General features: G+C 64.4%; 1 protein-coding gene across 6 annotated transcripts in view; it reads right to left on the bottom strand.

The window, feature by feature from the left end:
* The window catches only part of ZNF710 (zinc finger protein 710), a 51,308-nt gene that overhangs the window by 5,484 nt on the left and 26,096 nt on the right, over positions 1-19,728 (bottom strand). For 4 of the 6 annotated variants that reach the window (XM_045824813.1, XM_045824811.1, XM_045824812.1 and 1 more), the window contains 2 exons: positions 3,182-4,673; positions 425-616 (listed from right to left, as the gene is read on the bottom strand). In XM_045824813.1, coding sequence (XP_045680769.1) covers positions 425-616; positions 3,182-4,645 — 1,656 coding nt within the window. In that variant the 5' untranslated portion in view covers positions 4,646-4,673. Of the gene's footprint in view, positions 1-424; positions 617-3,181; positions 4,674-5,564; positions 5,664-7,970; positions 8,255-19,728 lie in introns of those variants that run through there. The other 2 variants (XM_045824814.1, XM_045824815.1) reach the window with 2 other exon arrangements.

The following is a 19,728-nucleotide window of genomic DNA, read 5'->3' as shown; positions in this document are numbered from 1 at the left end:
AAGGCACCCCGGGCCCCATCAGCTCGCCCGCCCGACCGCCCTCCAGGACCCCGACCCCTCCCACCTCCACGGCTGAGCTGCGTGCTATGGACAGTGCTCATTCATTCCGCTCTTGCCTGTGGGGCTGCCCCGCACTCCCTGAGCCAGAGTGGTCAGAAATCTGGGGCTCAGGTCTCCGACGGCTCTGAGTCCCGGGCCTGGGCTCTTTCCCTGTGGCTGTGCCAGGATGCCCCCCACTCTCAAAAACCACAAACAACTTCAGCCGCTTGTGGGATCTGAAGCCCCACCGCCCACTCCAACTCCCCGAAGCCCAGGCGGCTCCCCTCAACCAGGCCGACCCTGTGCACTCACTACACGGCGACTCGCCTGCCCTGGCCAGGCCGCCCGGGGGACCGCCCCGCCGTGGCGCCGGAGGGCCGCGTACCTTGCACTTGAATGGCTTCACCGGCGAGTGTACAATCATGTGGGTCTTGAGGGTCTGCTTCTGCACGAAGGTCTTGAAGCAGATGTGGCACTGGTAGGGCCGGACGCTGGTGTGGATCAGCATGTGCCGCTTCATGTTCGCCTGCAGCGTGAACTCCCGGCCGCACACCTCGCACTTGAACTCCTTCACGCCCTGCGGGGGTGGGGGCGAGCGAGGGTCAGGGCCAGAGCCTCTGTGCAGCTGCAGGGAAACGACTTCCCGGGGGCGGGGGGGGGTGGTGTCCCAAACACGGACCACCAGTTGAAAACCACGGGGAGAGTGCCAGGGCAAGGCCCCCTACTCCAGGAAGCCTTCCAGTATTAGGCAGAGATGGGCTGGGCCTTCGTGCTCCTACCTACACACCTGCTGTCTCCGGCTCGCCAGGCCAATGTTTTAGTTCACTCATTCATTCATTCATTCATTCACTCAGCAACCACAGACCAGGCACGCGGCTACAAACGATCACCACACCAGGCATGAAGGGCCGGCCTGTGGCCTGGAAGACGCAGGTTTAGCCTGGTAGCCGCAGGTCTATTTCCTCCCGTCCAGAATGTACCCGTGTGTTTCTCTCCTCAGTGGTCTCTCCTGCTCACAGACCCCTCTGAGAGTATGAGCCACCGTACGGGCACCTGAGGAAACGGTGACACTCAAGTCATGTAGAATTTAGGCCCCTCAAAACTCGGAGGCCTTCACTGACGCCCGAGAGTTTTCCAACCGTCCCTGGCGCTAAGGACCACGTGTGACTCGATGAAGGAGCAGCTGCTCAGGCCGCTCCCTGGAGGTTCCCCTTCGGTGGGATTTGGGGGCTCGGCAGGCTCCCTAGGCAATTCTCACTATTGGTGGGGTGTGGGGCACTCGGCGCCGGGAGACAGAGTCTCTGGTTTGGACTGTCACTGGGCTTTGCCACACGGTCTGGAGGTGGCCCCAGAGCAGGGCAGGGTGCTGTGGGCCCAGGAATGTTAGGGCAAAACCTGGGAGCTGAGCTCTTTGCTGGAACCCCAGTCAGTTAGTGGAATCCCAGCGGGACAGACACATTTCTCCGGTGGCAGCTGCCATCCCTGTCGCTGATACAGTGTTGGATCCTAATTGAAGGGTTCCGGTTCCGGTGTCTATTTCTCTTAGCAGGCGGGGGGGTGTCTCGGGCCTCCCAGGCTCGCTGGAGGCGCGGAGACAAGTGTGACCACCAGGGGGCCCTGCCCTTTGGGAGCGCACCCAGCAAGCACCTGGCACATGGTACAAATTTAGGCTGACGAGAGGAATGTTTCCAATCGGATTAGCCTTTGATTTTTGCCTCTCAGCTTTTCTTCGCTGCATTATGTATCCTTTAACACTTTGCAGACAGGTGCGGAGTTTCAGCAGAGGAGAAAGATGGCAAATAAATAGGCTGTGAACTTAGCACGCTGCGCTCGCACTCCCCGCAGATGCTGGCAATCCGCCTCTGGTTTGTGCGTCGGGCACATTCTGGGGCTGGGGCTGAGCCCAGATTCTGCTGCAGAATCCTTCTTAACTCGATGCTCTTGGCAGCTACACCCGCCGAGCGCAGGAGCACCTGCCCCGAGCCTACACACCGTGTCTGCTCTAGCGGAAACCGTCCCAGCGCGGGGGCGGGGCGGGGCGGGGCGGGTCCTTGGCCCGGCACGCTGCTGCTCCCCTGTCACCGGGCAGCGTCCACGGTGAGAGGCAGGGACACCGGTTTGCCCTGGGGCGTCTCTGAGGCCACCCCTATGGAGAGAGGACACAGTTTGCACAGCGCTTCACGGTGTGCAGCTGGCCGGGTTTGGGGTGGAAACCAAGGCGCTGGCCGAGCGCCGGCGTCGCATGTGGGACCTGAGAGGCCTCCTTCCACCTGCCTGGCCATCAGGGCCTCTCAGAGGAGGTGACGCCAGCCGGAAGGTGGGGTGGCGACTGGCCTAAAGGGAGGGGGCAGGGGGAAGGAGGGGGAGAGATCAAGGTTGAGAGCAGCATGGCCCCGTCTTCCCTCCCCACAATCCACTTCACCACTCTGGCCGCATTCGAAACCCAGCTGTACTCTTCCACAGCTAATATTCTTCCTGTACTTGGCTGGCGTAGCTCAGTGGATTGAGCGCGGGCTGCGAACCAAAGGGTCGCAGGTTCGATTCCCAGTCAGGGCACATGCCTGGGTTGCAGGCCATGGCCTCCAGCAACTGCACATTGATGTTTCTCTCTCTCTTTCTCCCTCCCTTCCCTCTCTAGAAACAAATAAATAAAATCTTTAAAAATTATATTCTTCCTGAATGTGTTCTCTTCTACATGAAATATACTTAGCTTTTTTCCTAAAGGAAAGTCGCAGTTTTTGCCATACTTTTGTTACGAGGCACAAAGGAAGCCGTCTGTAATTCTGTCCCTCCCATCTATAAAGCAGGAGGGCAGGCAGGACCCAGGGTTTCTCAACCGTTTCAGTAAAAACAAAAAACAAAAAAAAACCCCAACTTTTTAAGTAAGTCAGGTTTGATTATTTAAAAGACAACTACTCTCCATTATATGTTTTTCATAAACGTCACTAGAAAAACAGGAACTGTTCCCCTGCGAACCACGTCTAGGATGCCCTGAAGAATCTCGCCCGCTGCTTTGGGAAGCGCGGGGTGATGGACAGGAGGGGGCGGGGCCCCGGCTCCGGCCGAGCGCCCGGGGGAGGCGCAGGGGCGCGCAGGCGCACGCAGGCGCACGCACGCAGGTGCACGGGGGCAGCAGCCGTACCTTGTGGGTGAGCGAGTGCTGCTTGAGGTGGTGGATCTGGCTGAACTCCATGCCGCACTCGGTGCACACGAAGGGCCGCACGTTCTGGTGCTTGAGCATGTGGTTCTGCAGCTGGCTGCGGTAGTGGAAGGACTTGTCGCACTCGAGGCACTGGTAGAGGGTGGGGCCCTGGTGGGAGGCCAGGTGGCGCTTGAGCTGCGTCAGGGTGGAGAAGTCCAGGCCGCACTCGACGCAGACGTGGCAGCGGCCGCTCTCGTGCTTCACCTCGTGGGCCTTGAGCTCGCTGGGGTAGGCGAAGCCGCGGCCGCAGAAGTGGCAGCTGTAGGGCTTGACCTCCGAGTGCAGCAGCATGTGGCGCTTGAGGTGGCTGGTCTGCGTGAAGGCCTTGTGGCACACCTGGCACTTGTGCGGCCGGGTGCCCTGGTGCGTCAGCAGGTGCGTCTGCAGGTGGCTGGGCTGCTTGAAGAGCTTGCTGCAGTGCGGGCAGGAGTGCGGCTTGATGCCGTTGTGGCCCAGGATGTGCGTCACCAGGTTGTACTTGGACGTGTAGGACTTCTCGCACATGCGGCACTGCCAGCGTTTCTGGCGGTCGCCCGCCTCCACCAGGTAGGAGTCGTCGATCTGCACGTTGATGTCCAGCCGGTCCAGCTGGGCCTTCTTGTGGCGCTCCACCGTGGAGCCCGCCGCGTCCGCCTCGAACTCGCCTGCCTCCTGCCACACGAAGCCCTGCTCCGGCTTCACGGGCTCGGGGGACTCCATGGTGGGGGCCTCGGGGTCGCTCAGGGGCGCCAGCGGGGGCGGCTCGAAACCGCACTCCGCCGGCAAGGCCTCGGGCCCTGGCAGCGCCATGCTGGGCTCCGGGAAGCCGTCCCGGGCCGGGTCGGGGAAGTGGGGGTCGTAGGGGGCCACATCCAGCTCTGGCCGCGGCGGGGCTCGGGGCAGGGGCCGCAGCGTCCGGGGCTTGCGGCTGAAGGCGCTGAGGTCGATCATCTTGACGGCGCTGCTCTGCACCAGCGACTCGCAGCCGCCGCCCACCACCTCGGCCGGCGCCTCCACGGGGCCTGCGTCCTTGTCGTCCCCGGGCACGGACACCTCGTAGACCTCCTGTTCCTCCTCCTCCTCCACCTTCTCAAACTTGACCTTGGGCACCAGCCGCACGGGCGGCCGCGTCTTCCGCCGGGTGTGCTTCTCGAAGGCCGCCTCCACCTCCAGCACCTCCTCCTCCGCGGGCTCCTCCAGGGCCCGCCCGTTGCAGGCCAGCTGGTAGACGTCGGGGCCCGGGGGCCCGGGCTCCCCCATGGAAGCCCCGGACAGCTCGGGCCCCAGGTCCGGGTAGAAGGCTTCGGCGCTTATGGTGGCTCCGAAGAGCTCATTTTCCGAGACCAGGCCCAGCACGGCAGCCTGAGCCAAGGACAGCACCACCACGGCGTCCGTCTGTGTCCCTGAGTCCATGAAGCCCTCCATCCCTGGGCGGCTGGCTAGGAGGGCATCGCTGCGGGGGAGGGGAGAAGGGCGCGTTAGTGCTGCGGGCTCGCTGCTGCACAGACAGACAGACAGACAGACAGACACACGTAGTCAGCAAGGGATCGGCTAATTTGGGGTGTGTGGGTACCCCAAATTACTCCTGCCTGGGGCGCAGGGCACACGTAATTACAGGGAGCAGGGACCACCCCTCCCCCTCCTCGTGTCTCTGCCCATCTCCGCATCTCCCTGCGGGATCCTGGGCCAGCCTGCCCGGCCCCTCCCCCTGCTGGCCTCAGTCTTCGCGTCTGTAAAACAGGGAGGCGGAGCGGTTCTCAAAGCACGCCCTGCACGTCCTCCTGATGAAGAAACCACAAGGAGGAAGGACTCCTCTATTCTTAAAAGCCGATGTTAGAAAACCCGTCTACCCCCACGCATACGCAGCGCACCTCATTCCAACGCACTCCGCGGCCCCACCGGCGTGGTTGCCAAGGTGATTGATTTTGCCGGGGCCTTGAGACCACGGTGAGGTGTCACACGACTGTCACCACGTGCGACGGCCTGTCCATACGAATGAGGAGGGGCTTCGGTTTTGCAAACAATGCACATGTCAATTAGGGCCAAGGCCGACCTCCCGCAGTGGCTTCCACCTCACCGGTCACCCCGACATTCAGTGACCAGGTCCCCACGGGTCCTAGTTTTCAATGTGACGCAATTAAATGTCCAAACGTGTACGGATGAAAAATAAAATTTTGTTTTCTGATTTGCGGGCTGGGATGCCACGCGAGATCGGATTCGAAAGCAGGGCTGGGCAAAAGCGAACCTGTTTCAGGCAACTGTCTGAAGGGGGCGCTGGCCCCCAGCTTCTCAGCCTCCCTCCCTGTGAGGCCTAGAACGTCCTTTAAAAAGCCAACGCGCCCACCTGTCCAGGCGCAGACCCCGAGCGAGCGCGTGGGCGTCTCCTGGGGCTCCCACTCTTCGCACCCAGTTTCCAACCCCGCTGAGCTCCTGGCTCCTCCCACCAGCAGCCTCCGCTCTCAAATTCCACCTGTTCCTGGGGCTTCGCTGCCCTGCTCCGCGGCCCGGTGCCCTCTGCCGGCCTCTCCTGGCCTCCAGGGGCGACAGCTCGCAGGAGCAGTGCCCGGATGTGGGAGTGCCACGGCCTGAGCTGGAGACTCCAGATGGAAGCCCTCACTCCCGGCTCAGGACTGGGCGCATGGGAGGCACGCCATTCCTGGGGTGGCTCCTGCCTGCCTCGCCCGCTCCCCCCGAAATGGGGCCACAGTTGGCGCTCGGCCCAGCGGCGATCCTTCCTCAGGAAACAGGCCCTGGCCTGGCGTCTCCCCTCCAACCCCCCGCAGGCCAGCAGAACCTCCCCTTCCTGAAGCCGGCTAAAAATAAAATCCCCGAGACAGGAATTTAGCTTCCTCGACACAGACTCGAAAGACTTAACCATTAGGCCTGAAGCGGAGCTCTCGTGGAAAGGGTCCGATGGAAGGGACCTCGGACTCGGGGCTCCGTCGAGCCCGTCTGGAACAGGCTGGAGGGGCGCACCCCCAGCCCCGTTAGGAAGGAGGGGCAGCTTAGCCTCAGGTCCTCACTGCCACATGCAAGCGACTAAGCGCTGTTATTTCAAAGTCACTTCTGCGCCTGTCCCCCCATCTAAAAGTGGGGATGAAAACCCTATTCTTGGAAGGGCTGTGACCTCGTTGTCACTCTGGGGAAGGAGCTCAGTTCCTCGGGACGCCCTCACAGATACGAAGCAGCACTGCTCTCCGCTGCCCAGGTCTCTGGAAGGAGCCTTTGCTGACGAAAGCCACAGAGCTAAGAGGAATCTCCATTCTGGGGCCCCCAGCTCAGCACAGGTTTGGGAGACTGCAGACCACCTCTGGAAACAGAACTCTCACCTGCTCGTTGGTGGGACCAAACACTATTTGCTAAATCCCTGCTCTCGGGCGGGCCCTGTGCTTGGCGGTGCAGGCGGAGAGGCGGGGGCCCTGTCCCTTCGACCGGTCTCACGCAGCGCCCAGCGGCGCCCTCGTGTCTGCCGTGGGTTTGAGCAGATGACCAGCCCAGCTTTTTTCCCAGACTTCCCCAGGGGCAAGGCCAGTGGGCAGGGAGAGGGGAGGAACTGGCCCTCAGCAGTGGATTCTGTGCTGGGAACTTGGCCCTGAGTTCTGAGTTCAATCTGCATGTGGCCCCTCTGTAGCCCAGGCAGGTCCCCTCCCACTGAGTCTCAGTTTCCTCATCTCTAAGGTCCCTGTTCTGTCTCTACGGCCCCAAGTTTCTATTCCGTCTCTATGAAATGCCTGACACGAGGTGGGGAGGGAGATGAGGCCAGTGTGAATGTCAGTCCCCTTCCCTGTCCCTTCCTCCTGGGCCCCACTCCCCCTGGCGGCCCCTCCCCTGGCAACCGCCTCCAGGGAACAGAGGCAAAGACAAAGGTCACTCCACCGGCAGATGAGCTGGGGACAAAATGGGCCAGCACCTGCCTGTGGGGGCCGGAGCCCATGTCTGGAATGGTCCCCTCCAGGGAGGGTCATCGTGTGACTCACTCTCTCTGTTAGGTGGGACCATCTAGAGTGAAAGGGCTGTTCCTAACGATAACACCAGGACCCCCCCGCCCCGCACAAGCCAAGCCTGCTCCCCCCCCCTCCGGCAACCAGGTGTCCCCTCCCTAGGGTGACAGGCAGGTGGCCGTGGCTTTGAGGCTGAGGAGAGGGTGTTTCTGTGTTAGGAGCCTGTCCCAGGTGTGCAAGGGGACGTGTCCAGGGCCTTGCTCTTAAGGGATTCGTGCCCAAGTGTTGGGGGTGGGGGAGAGGACACAGAGCTGCCAACCGTCGACCACACACACGGGTGGCAGCGCTAGGTCTCCATCATGGAGTGCCACGCTCAGTGAGCCACTTCGCCATGAAACAACCTCACGGGGTGGGGGTGGGGGCGGGGGCGGGGGCAGCACGGGCTCGCTGCCCGGCTCCACCGTCTGTGCACCCTGGGACAGCACGTCCCGGCCGGGAGCCCAGTCTCCGCTCCCAGGGGCCACCCTGCGTCCATGCCTGCGCCGGGGCAGCCGGGCGCGCGCATGTGCGTCTGTGCGTGCGCATGTGCGTGCGCATGCGCTTGTGCTCGCGCGTGCGCAGAGCGAGGGCTCTGCTTGCTGAGACGGAGGCCGCGAGAGAAGGTAGGCACAGGGCCTCTTATTTGCCCGCACCCCGCATGCGCGTTCTCTCCGGCACACGTGGAAGTGACTAGTGGGAAGCCGGGGACTCTGCAGCCCCATGTCACGCTTCCTCTTCCTCCTGGGCCACCTTCCTGGCCCCCCACTCACCCCTCGTCCGGCTCCTTCGCACAGGCAACAGCACCCCCGTTTGAGGCCCTGGAGGGTCGGCCACGCTCTCACCCCCCGCGTGCCAGGACGGGCTCTGTCCTCCGCCTGGGGCTACCCCTGCGGCACTGTCCTCGGAGCTCGGCCTCGCCTGGCCGCTGGTGGGCCTCGCCTGGCCGCTGGTGCTGTGGGCTCAGAACAAAAGCTCTGCACAATGTCCACGGCAAGGGGAGCTCAGACTGGCCCTTGGCTGTGAGGGGAGGGGTGTCCTCGGGTGCAGCTTGGCCTCCTAGCGGGGAGCCCACCATCCCCTGGGCGCAGAGGAAGGAAATGGCAAAAGCAGGGAAACAGAGGAAACGGAATAGGTGCCTGATTACCGTTTAAAGACGTGAACTAGGAATGGGGGAAGGGAGGCCACAGCAGAGGGAGAGAGGGAGGGAAGGAGGGAGGGAGGGAGGGAGGGAGGAAGAGAGAAAGAGGCTGTGGAGGCCAAGAAACAAAAGCACGGGCAGGGGGAGGGTAAGGAGCGAGTGCAGAGGGAGGAAGGCCGTGTGGTGTGACCCGCAGCCCTGGCCTGCCCCGTTTCTCAGGGCTCCGCGTGGCCCCCTTCCCCCTCCAGCCTGCAGCGGGGCCTGAGGGCGGCCAGCCCCCGGGGAGGGGCCAGAGGCCGGGTCAGGGCTGAGGCCCAGCAGAGAGCCTCCCTCACCCAGGCAGGGCCCAGAGCTCCCGCCGCTCTTTCCTCTCCTGCTAGCAACACTGACGCGTGCGCTTGTCACACGAATCAGTGACTTGCTGCGTGACCTTGGGCAGGTCGCCTGGCCCCTGAGGGTTTCCGCTGGTGACCGCACCTCCTCTCACTGAAACCCCTACAGGCACCCCTGGCTCTGACAGCAGGGGAGGGCCAGGGACCTGTGGGGGGCCGGGGTCCCCAGAATGTGGACAGCGGGTTAGAGCGCGGGTATTTGGCGCATTCCGGCCCCGGCTGGCCTCGGGGCTGGCGGGACAGGAACCATTTTGAAGGCAGAGCCAGCGGGTTCTGCCTGTTCGGCTAACTCCCACTGCCCGCTGGAGACATGGGAGGTCTCCGGGCCGCTGCCTGGGGTGTCACCAAGCACACGGTCCTGGATGTCCTTTGATGACTGCCTTGGAGGGGCCTAGCAGGGGTTCTGTGGGAGGGCAGGGTGGCCCCCGAGCCCCTCATCTTGGCTTGGACTCCCCCCCCGGCGACCCAGAGGGTGCGACGACCGGTTCTGCCGCCGGATCACTGGTTCCCTACACATTTACTGGGTGCCTGCTGGGTGCCAGTCTTGGTCGTGGGGACACAGCAGGGACCAAAATAAAGTTCCCATGCTCAGGGAGCGGCCCAGAGTGGGTGCAAACAACAGTTGAGGCACCGGGCGACCTTTGGGTGGCAGGAGGCCTGGAAGAGGCAGTCAGGGCCCCACAGAGCTGACAACAGAGGGGCCCGCTCCTCCTCCTGTCACTCAAGACCTCTGGGATCTGGCTCCTGCTTCCCTTTCTGCCCTGGCGCGAGCTGACCTGCTGGTGTGCGTGTGTGCACGCATGTCTGGGTGTCTCGGGGCCCTTCCCCCCCCCCCCCCGGAGCCTCAGGCTCCCGGAGGAGGTAAACCTGGAGTGGGTGGGGCAGGGACCTGGGCCCCGAGAGGGGAAAGGAGGTCCCAGGTTTGGACACGTCTGTGAAGTCACCCGTGGGACGTCCACGTGCGGCAAAACTGCCCTGCCCTCCTTGTCTCCTCCGTGCAGACGTCAGGGCAGGCTCTGCTCACGTCCGCAGACGGGAAGGGGAAGCGAAAGCAAAAGCTGGAGGCTTGTGCAAACCTCAGTCTCACTTCTGCAGGGGAAGGGGCCGTGGGGGCGGGGGCGTGTCTCTTCTTCAGAGGACTCTCTGCCCCAGCTTCCCCTTTTCTCTGTGGACAGACCTGCTGAGCCACCCTCCCACACACCACACGGGGGCCTGAGGGTCTCTGCGGCCCAGGGAAGGGAAGACACAGGTCCAAGGCCACACAGTGGGGCGGCGAAGCAGGGACTAGAATGCCCACCCTCAGCCTCATGTCCAGTAGGGTGAAGTCCCCCAACCAGGCTCCACCTGACCCCCTCATTAAGTCTCCTGCTCCTCTGCACGCCCCATGGCTGTTTCCTGCCTCAGGGCCTTTGCACAGGCTGATCGCGCTGCCGGGACTGCCCTTCCCTGCAGCGGGTGAGAATCCTCACGCCGGAGGATCAGGTGCAGCTTCTGGGGCAGGGTGAGGGCGCCCTCCACGGCCTGGGAGGGTCAGGTTAAAGTCGCGTGGGACTTTGCCAGGCTGCGGTGCCCAGCGGTTGGTCAAACACTCATCTAGGTGACGCCCCGAGCTCCTGTGTACACGTGATTAACTCCTGCAACCAGCCGACCACAAAGAACGAAGGCTACCCTTCCCAACTCCAGCAGGCTTCATCCAAGCAGTTGACGCTTTAAGAGAATGACTGGAATCTCCCAGATAAGGAGGAATTCTGCCTCAAGACCTTATCCCAGGAATCCTGCCCGAGTTTCCGGCCCCCCCCTACAGGTTTTGGACTTGCCAGCGCCCACAGTCGTGGGGGCCAATTCCTTAAAATAAATCTCTCTGTCTGTGTGTGTATATCAATGCTACCGTTTCCATTTCTCTGGAGAACCCTGGTGCGGTCCCACTGATTCACAACTGCATCCGTTTCCGGGTCAGAGGTGAGCAGAGTGGGCCCTACGAGAAGGAAAGGGGAAAGGAACCCACGTCCTCACTGAGGCCTGGGATGGATGGATGGGTGGGTGGATGAGACGTGGGGGAAATCCTGGCCTGAGCCTTCTGCAAAGCTGCTGGCCTCTGCCCCAGACGTGCCTCCGCCCCCTGGCTGCACGGAGTCCCGGGGGCTGGGGCCGGGCCCAGGAGCCCACCCAGCAGCCCCTGCTCATGCCTTCCCTGAGCTTCAGGTCCAGTGCCTGGGCCCAGGGGCAGTTTCAGGCAGGCTCCGCCCCACGGGCGAGAAAGCACCTCTGTCTCCCACCCAGGTTCAGGACGCTGGACCCAGTGATTACCAGCTTGATCCAACAGGGGAAAAACTGACAAAACCCGGGCTCCCAAGTTCACGGGTCGAAGACAAGAACCACAGTGAAGGAGCACCAGGCGCCTCTGTCGGGTCGGACCTCGGTCAGGTGTCGTGATGAGGCTTCCCGGCGGCCCTCTGGGTTGGGGAGCCCCACTTGTGTTTCCCAGCAGTGGAAACTGAGGCTGGGACAGAGGCAGGGCCTGCAGGCCCGCCCAGGCCCCAGACCCAGCTCCCTCCACCCTGCCAGGTCCACGCACGGATGCGCTTTCCGCGTCGTGTCTTCCTCCCCCGCTGCCCTCAGTTTCCCCACAGTGGGGCCTGGCTCCGCCCCGGGAGCCAGCCCCTCGTGGCTCCCTCCCTGCTCCGTCCAGCGGGCCTCCAGCCCCATGCGTGAGTGCGTGCGTGCGTGCGTGCGGCGCCCTCAGCCTCTTCCCTCCAGCCTCCCCTCCTCCCGTTTCCGTGGCAACCCCATCCTCCGCTCCGCTGCTCGGTCCTGCGTTCCCATCTTCCCCCTCTTTCATCTCTCCCCTCCTCGCAGCGCACGGTCCCAGGGCCCCTCTGTCCTTTGCTGCTGGGCTCTCACTCCCTTTTCCTCTCCTTTCATCTCCTTCAATGTTCTCTTGTCATCTCAGGGCGACATTTATTTATCTCTCGCTTAAAAAAAAAAAAGATGGAAGGAAGGAGGGAAAACGCGCGCGCGCGCGCGCGCACACACACACGCACGCACGCAGTACGCCATTGCATCAGCCCGGCCTCTCCAGCTCAGTCCCAGCCTCCTTTCTCTCGGGTCATCCCTGAGGGTCAAGTCAGAAATCCTGGAATGGACCCCCTGCGTGCTACCGTGCGGGCTCTGGACTGATCTCACCTACAACCGGCAGAGGGGAGCTACAGGGCACCCCAGGGGGCAACGGCACCCCAGGGGGCTCAGCTCCCTTCCCCGAGCCCGAGCTGCAGGCCCCTCAGGACGAAGCCAGAACAAAACCCAGAGGGTGGGTGCGAGGCCCAGCCTCACCCTTCAGTGCCACCGTGGCTGGAGCTCCCTGCCCTCCAGGGAAGCCCACCCACCCGCAGCCCCTGCCACCCCACCTGCCGGGTGGGGGGTGAAACCCAGGCCTCAGCCCTCGGCACACACAGCAAGCGGCTGCCCAGGGTCCCGGCTCCTCTCGCTCCAGACGGGACCGTGAGATCCACCCGTTCTTCCAAAGTCACTCGTTGCCGTGACCCTAAGCTGCCTCTGAGAAGAGGAAGCACCTTCGCGTGGGATCCCCTCCCTGGAAGTCCTGGCTCCCCGCCCCCCGCATATGGCGAGGCCCGGCGTCCAGGCCTTTGGAGCCCACAGACGTGCCAAGGACACAGCAGCTCCGCTTCCCCCCTAAAAGCCTGGCTTAGCACCCCAGGAACCCCAGGAGCAGGACACAGAGGAGAGGGACCCAGCTCTGCCCCGGGGGGAGCCGTGTGGCCCGGGGAAAGTCCCTCAACCCTCCGGGGACTCCGTTTCCTTGCCCGAGAGGCGGGGACAGCGATGTACAAAGGACCCACGTTGGACGGAGCGCGTCGGTCAGGCCGGGCCTGTGTCCGATGAGGTCACAGATACAGAGCATGGGATCATGGGAGACAAAGCCCCCTTGACAGGGAAGGAGGGGAAACCAAGGCACAGAAGGCAGAGCGGCGGACGGGTGGGGTCCTTGGACCTGACCTAGACGCTCTGCTCTCGGCACCGAGGCAGTGCAGGAAACAAGGAGGCCGGTGCGCAGCAAGGGCTCCGTGACCGGAAGCGACTATTATTACAGTATCTTTATCACTCTTGTCCCTCCCAGGGGCCAGGCTGGTGCTGGCTGCTGGTGGGGCGCAAAGATCCCCACGCTCGGGGACCTCACATTTTGGTCAGAGCGACAAGAACCGCGGAACAGCGGAGCAAAACACCAGACAGGAAACAAGCAATAAACATGCGGGGTACCACAAGAGAACCCAGTCACTTTGCTGCTTTTTTTTCCCCCTTTTTAAGCGTTAAGGAGTCAGAACATTCTTCCGTGTCCACTGGCACGTGGGAGGCAACCGAGGCTCAGCACGCATGGTGGCATCTGGCCCCAGCCCGACACGTGGGTTTGTGTGTGCCTCAGTCTCCCCTTCTGGGGCATGGGATCGTGGTGCCCACTTCCCAGGGCTGTTGGGAGCGTGATGGGTGGTGTTCCCTGCACCAAGGCCGGGCAGTGGGAACACAGAGGTGTGCCCAGGGGGACCAGCCAGGCGAGGAGTGTGGCCTGGGCGCCGAGCCCTTTCCCTGCCCGCCCAGCAGCCGGCGTGGTGATTCATCCCAGGCCTCGGTCCTTGGCAGCCGCCGCCGCCGCCGCCTCATGAAGCTGCCGCTGTCGTAATCAACATTGATTTTGCAGTCACCCACACACCCGAGGCGAGGACGGATTTATGCCAGGAGAGGCGTCCAGAATGCCTCTCTCATTCACGTAATGCCGCCGTGGGTCTCCGGGGGGGAGGGACAGCTGGCGGAGCGTTTGGGCTGACAGTGTACACACAGGCGCACGCACACACAGACGCAGACACAGCCGTCCACGCAGGCCGCCGTCAGCTGCAGGCGGGAGCAACGCGGAGACGCACGTCTCCGCCGCCTCACGAACGATACTTTCACAGAGAGAGCAGAGGGATGAGATGCACAGGAGGGGCGGCAGCCCCTGCGTGCCCACCTGTGGGGCGGCGAGGGCTGGTCGGGGGGGGCCTAGTGCGGGTGCGCTTGGGGCCCAAGCCCTGGATGGAACGTCAGCTCCCCTGGGACTCAAAGATGAGCCGGGCGAGGAGCACACCCGCTCACCCGGGCACAGCCCTCCACGGTTTACAAAGCCCTTCCCGGGCACGACGCCACCTCTCGTCCCCCAGGTCACAGAACCCCGACCGGAGCACACAGGCTGGCTGGCTGTCCGGAGAGCTACCGAGCCAGCCTGGGCCGACACTACGGGCGCTAATTTTTAACACGGACCGCTGTCCGGGTGGCCGGCGCTCCCACCCTCACTGCCGTCCTGCACAGAAGGAAACCGAGGCCCGGACAGGTTAAGGCCGCCTTCAGAGCAGGCTCCCTGGGACTGCTCTCAACTCACGGCAATTGCACGCTGCTCTTGGCATCCAGGTGGGGTTGATACAAGATCAGTCTGCAAGGGTTACAAACGGTAATTTAAGAAACAGGACGAGAAGCACCTGTTTAGAGCCCAGACTCTGGAACCCCCGAAGGCCCACAGTTCAAATCCCACCTCTGCCACTTTCGTCTCACGACGTGTACAGGGCGGTGCCCAGCAGAATATGCCAGGTGCCTGCTGCAGAACCTGGCAGCGCTCTGAACGCACCCGGGGCCACAAAGCTAGTTACAGGGGGAGCCAGGCCTCCTGATGCCCATCCGTGGAGGGGGATTGACCACCCCCGGCTTCTGTCCTCTGCCACCCTGGACACAGAGCCCCGGAAACCTGTCTGCCTCCAAAGCCTGCTCCCAAATGCAGACCCAGCCCGCCCCACGCCCCCAGAGGGGGGGCTGCCTTTCATCTCCAGGGCCGCTGTGGGTGCTTAATGGGGTGTACGGAGGCGTTCTTGCCCAAACCGGAAAAACCTGCCGGGCAGCCAGGCCTGCTCCAGCAGCCTCCAGGGTTGCCAGCAGGTGCCCGAGAAGCAGGTAGGGCCAGGAAGGGCGGCGGTGGCCTGCCCCACCTGGCGCGGCCGCAAGGATGCACCTGCTCCCCAGCTGTCCAGGTGCCGTCCCCGGAAAACGGATCCCCAGGCAGCCAACCACACCCCCGGCTGCCCTGACCCACAGCTCACCCCGTCTCAGTCACCAGACCCAGAGGGAGGGCACAGCCCCCCCCCCACCCCGCCCCGCCTCTTAGAGCCCCGGCCTGTCCTCCAAAGAGTGTGTCATCCTCCAAACAGGCATGCAGTAGGTGCTCAATGGGGGTCCCCTGAATGGATTGCAACTCTTTGAGGGGGTTCAGATCCGCTTCCCAGACCTGCCTCTCCCCGGGCCCCAGTCACCGCCTGGGAGCCTGCGCACCGTCCCACCTGTCCTGGGACAGGCGCTGCCCCCTCCAGGTTCCCTTGGGGAGGATAGTGCCCCCCTCCTTCCATGCCCTGTGCTCTGAGGGGCGGGAGATGGACCGGCCTTTGTGTGGGGCTATCCACGTCACGGGGCTGTGCACCGAGCTGTATCCCGTCCACACCTGTGGACGGATTCAATTCATACTTGGACGATACCGCGGGCCGGCGGGGCAGGGCGTGGCCGAGGGTGGAGACTTGGGGTTCGCCCTCGCAGGCTCCTGGAGTCCAGACCACCAGGCCTGGGACTCTCACTCCAGTCCCCCCGCCACTCACACCCCAGGGCTCCTTCCCAGACATGCTCCCGAGGGACCCTGGGCGATTCTGGGCTAGACTGCAGCTCCCACGGCCCGGGGCCTGCAGGTGCAGCCCTGGCCCTCGGCCCTGTGCTCCGAGGAGGGCGAAGGGCCTCCCAGACCTGCAGCCTGAGGCCCCTCCCGCCCAGAGAAGAGCCGGGTCCGGAAGGGACCCTCTCTTGCCTGGGCCCACCCAGCCTCTGTTCCACGCACGCCCCGGGGCAGCCCCTAGCGCCGCTTAACTTCTTGCCTTCTCTCCACCCCCCGAACACCGGTGTCCAGCCCCACGGCCACGGCCTCTGTGGCCTCTGCTCGCCGTCCCCTCTCCTGAGGCTCGGTTGGTTGTCCCCTTGAAGGTTACGGAGGCTCAGGTCCCGCCTCCTCCCGCTCCCAGCTGCCCTCTCTCTGCCCCTCCTCGGCCTCCTTCATACTGCCAGAGGCCGGGGGCTCAGGCCTGGGCCTCTGGGGCCCCCTCCTGCGGGGGCTTCCTCGAAGAAACCCTCCTCCCGTGTGTGGCTTCCTCTCTCTCCCCGGTGCTGGCCTCTGCCCGGGGCCTGCGGCCTCCCCAGCCGTCGAAACTCCCATTGACCCCCCACCCGCCCCCGTGTAAACTCCAGGCATCGCCGCCCCCTCGGGTCCCTGGCCACTTCCGATCCCTCCTGTCTGGCCGCCGTGCTCTCGGCCCTCCCCGCCCCGGAGGCCTGGCCCGGCCGGCCTCGTGCTGTGTGTGAACCAGGCTTTCTTCCTCCCACTCAGCTCCACGGCCGCGAAGGCCCGGCTCCCCCCAGAGGAGGCAGGTTTTGGGGGTCCTCGTCCCCCTCTGACCCTCCCCCTCATGTCCAGGCCACCCTAAGCCTGGGCAGAAAGGGAGACGGCCCCCAGGACCATGTCTGAATCCCGCCTGCGGCTGCCCCGGGTGACCCCCGTGGGGCTCCTCAGCGAGGACACCCGGCCTGGGGTGCACGCGCCCCTCCTGTCCGGCGGTGACCGGTTCCCTTCCCTCTTGGTGCCGGGGCCACAGGAAACCAGCCTCCCGCGTGGTGATTTTTTTTTTTTAAACACATTTAGAGCCCTGGAGAAAAATGCAAACACTCACATTCTCCCTTCCTCAAATAAACCTACTTCTCTGCTTGGCCCGTCCCTGGAAAACAGAAGCGCTATTCAAAAAGAAAAAGAAAAAAGAAGTTACAGAAAAAGGCAAAAAAGGGGGGGGGGAGAGGAGGGAGGGATTGAAAAGAAGAAGAAGAAGAAGAAGAAAAGGAGGGCGGGGGAAGAGAGGAGAGGAGTGGTCCCGGGGGAGCGGGCGGAGCCGAGAATAAAAGGCGGGAGCGGGGAGGGGCCGCGAGCCGAGCTACAAAGGGGAGAGGAAGACAGAGGCTTTGAAAGAAAGCGCGTCCCGGCGTGAATGCGGCCGGCCCGGGGACGAGGGGGGCTTGAAAAGGAGCAGCTCCCGCGCGCGCGGCGACCCCGCATGCACGGGAGGTGCCAATCACGGCGACAATGCGGACCTTTTCCCCCTTGCCCCTGCTCTCCTTTGGCGGGGGGGGGGGGGGCGAGGGAGGGCGAGGCCGAGCGGCACGCTGATCCCGACGGAACACACATTCGGTTCCGCGGCAGAAGCCCCCGAGAGCGGCTTTAAAAGGCTTGCCCCGAAATGCGCCTCATGCCCGAGGGAAGGGCTCCCCCTCGGGGAGCAGGGGACAGGCGCTGGCGGCCATCAGCGTCACGTCAGGGGCCCGGCCTGGCCACCTGGCCGCCTGGCCGCGGCCTCCCTCCCGTTGGCCTTGGGCGAGCCAAGGCGGAGAGACACCGCCCCTCGGGGGCGCTGTGGGCCAGCTGGCCCCCAGGGGCCTGGCCCTCTGGTCTGTTCTGGCGGACGGCCCAGCGCCCAGGTGCCCAGGTGCGAGGGCGCAGGGGCGGGTCTGAGCGCAGGGGCCATTCCGGCTGCAGGCTGGGCCCCGCCCCCTCCGCCCTCCAGCTGCGGGGCCTGTGTCCAGGTGGGGCGGGGGTGAGGGCGGCGCTCAGCACGTGCGGAACGAACAACACTCTCACGGGCCCAGGACGGGTGTCCACTCCAGCGACGGCTCGGGCCCTGTGCCCTGGCTGCCGACTGTCCCATCGGTGTCCTTACAAGGCAGGGGCGTCGGTGGGCACCGAGGCTTGCTGTCACCACAGACAGGCACCTCCCGGAGTTAGCTAAGGCCCCAGCGATTCCAAGACAGACGGGGGTCCCCGGAGAACCCCAGGTGCCTCTTCGAGGACAGGCGCGGGTGTGCGGCCTCCGCCCTTCCGGCATCAGCCGTCGCCGGGGGTGTCCCGTGGGCTGGGCCCGGCGCACAGGACAGCGGCCCCTGCCCACACCGGGCGCTCAGCCGAGTCACCGACAGGCTCCCGGGACGTCCCTCCGGGACCCCGGGCGAACCACCCCGCCCCCGCCCCCAGGCCTCTCCTTCTCTTACTCCTCCTGCGTCTCTCAATCCTCGGCCCGTCAAGACGGAACCTGACCCGAGGCCACCTTGACGCAAAGGATCCTTCTTCCTGGGGACCGCCCCACGCTGGCCGGGGAAGAGCCTGGGGACAGAGAGGCGGAGTGGGGGAAGGCTGGCGGGCTGACTGACTGACTGACTGACTGATCGAGCGGTCCGTCTGTGCGGAGCGCGGCGGCCTGGGCTGGCACGTTCAAGGGAGCGGGACCAGCCAGCGGCCGGAGCCCGGAGAGGCTGGAGGCCGGTCTAGCGGGGGACGTGTGTGGAGGGGGCTGTGTGTGTGTTGGAGAGGGCTGTGGACCCCTCGGATCCCGGGAAGGACACCCTGCCTCTGGGAACGGATGCCTCTGAGCTGGAACAGGCCCAGGAGGGCCCCCCCAAGCCCAACCAGGAAGCCGAGACCAGAGACGCGGGAAAACGCCCGGGGCGGGGGCGGGGGTGGGGGGGGAGCGCAGGGTCAGGAATGTCGCTGAACCACTGGGAGCACGTGGCCCTTGCACTTCAACCCGGCAGACGCAGATCCCAGCCAGTGCACCTCCAGCGCCCGCCCGCGGAGGACCACCGGCCCCCGGCGCGTTCCTGGGCGTGAGCAAGCCCCAGCCCCGCACTCCAGGGCCCCCCGTGGGGTGGGAGCCACAGGCGAGGAAGCGAGGGTTCCAGTTTAGCGTGAGCTGGGCTGTGTGAGGACAAGACCGGAGAACGGGGGTGGGGGCGGGGGGCCCAGAGGAGGGGGGGCCCTGGGCACGTGGGGGGTCCGGGAAGCCGTTCCAGAGGAGGCACTCGCGGAGTCACTGTACAGCCCGGAGCTGTGGGGTGCCGACCCCTACCCCCATGCAGTCAAAAACCCGCATATAAAATGTTGATTCCCTAAAAAACGTAGCCGCTAATTTGCCTTCTGTTGGCCGGAAGCCTTCCCGCTCACCTGGCCGGTGAGCCTACTCTGTCTGTTTTGTGGATTATTGCAGAGCGTGTCCTTCCAGTCAAGGCAGCGAGAGACCAAACGCGCTTGCAGCGCTGAGCTGTATCTACTGACATCCGACTTCGGCTGCGTGGTTTTCGGCCGGCGTGCGGGCCTGGGCCCTGGGCCCCCGTCACCACACGGCCCAGCTGGAGCCTGCACGGCCTCTCAGCCACGTGGTCCCGATGCCCCCGAAGTGCCCTCCAGCCTGCTCTGGCACTCCCGCACGCACGCACGCACGCTCACGTTCCCACCAGCCTCGCCTGCTGGATGTTACAATGTTTCCCCTAGGGCTTTTGACCTTGACACATGGAAGAGCAGCAGCACCCCTCGTGTGCGGTGGGGACAGAGCCCCTCCCTCTGAGCCCGGGCAGAGGCAACATGCAAATCCGGAGGAGGAGCAGGGAGGCGGGAGGGCTGCTGGAGGGGGCGGTGACAGCTGCCCGCTCCTCGGGTGCAGGAGGAAAAATGACCAAATGGCAGCCTGGGAGCCGGCAGGGTGGAGCAAGCTGTTCCAGCACCTCGGGACACGGTTCAGTGACTAAACTCCTCACCGTGACTCGGAGTCACCGAGACAGGTTAGAGCACATTCAATATTCTCAGTCTAGCGCTCAGTGCTGCACGGGCTGGGTGCAGGGCTGGGGCTCGGTGCCGCCGCCGCCCTGTAATCGAGCCAGCCCTGGGGTGAGCACTGCCAAGGTATCTGTTCCGCCCCGTCTCCCAGCTGCCGCCGCAGCCAGGCCCAGGGCGGGTAGCGAGGGCCCGAGGGGCCGGGCTCCGGTCCGGTTCTAACGCCGCAGACCAGGGCACGAGCCCGGCCTCCCAGAATCCCACTCGTCCGCGGCACGAGGAGA

Source organism: Phyllostomus hastatus, unplaced genomic scaffold, assembly GCF_019186645.2.
Source record: "Phyllostomus hastatus isolate PE091 unplaced genomic scaffold, TTU_PhHast_1.1 phas_scaffold_555, whole genome shotgun sequence".
NCBI lineage: Eukaryota > Metazoa > Chordata > Mammalia > Chiroptera > Phyllostomidae > Phyllostomus > Phyllostomus hastatus.
Note: the sequence above shows the minus strand (reverse complement) of the source record. Positions and strands in the feature narration are given on the sequence as shown.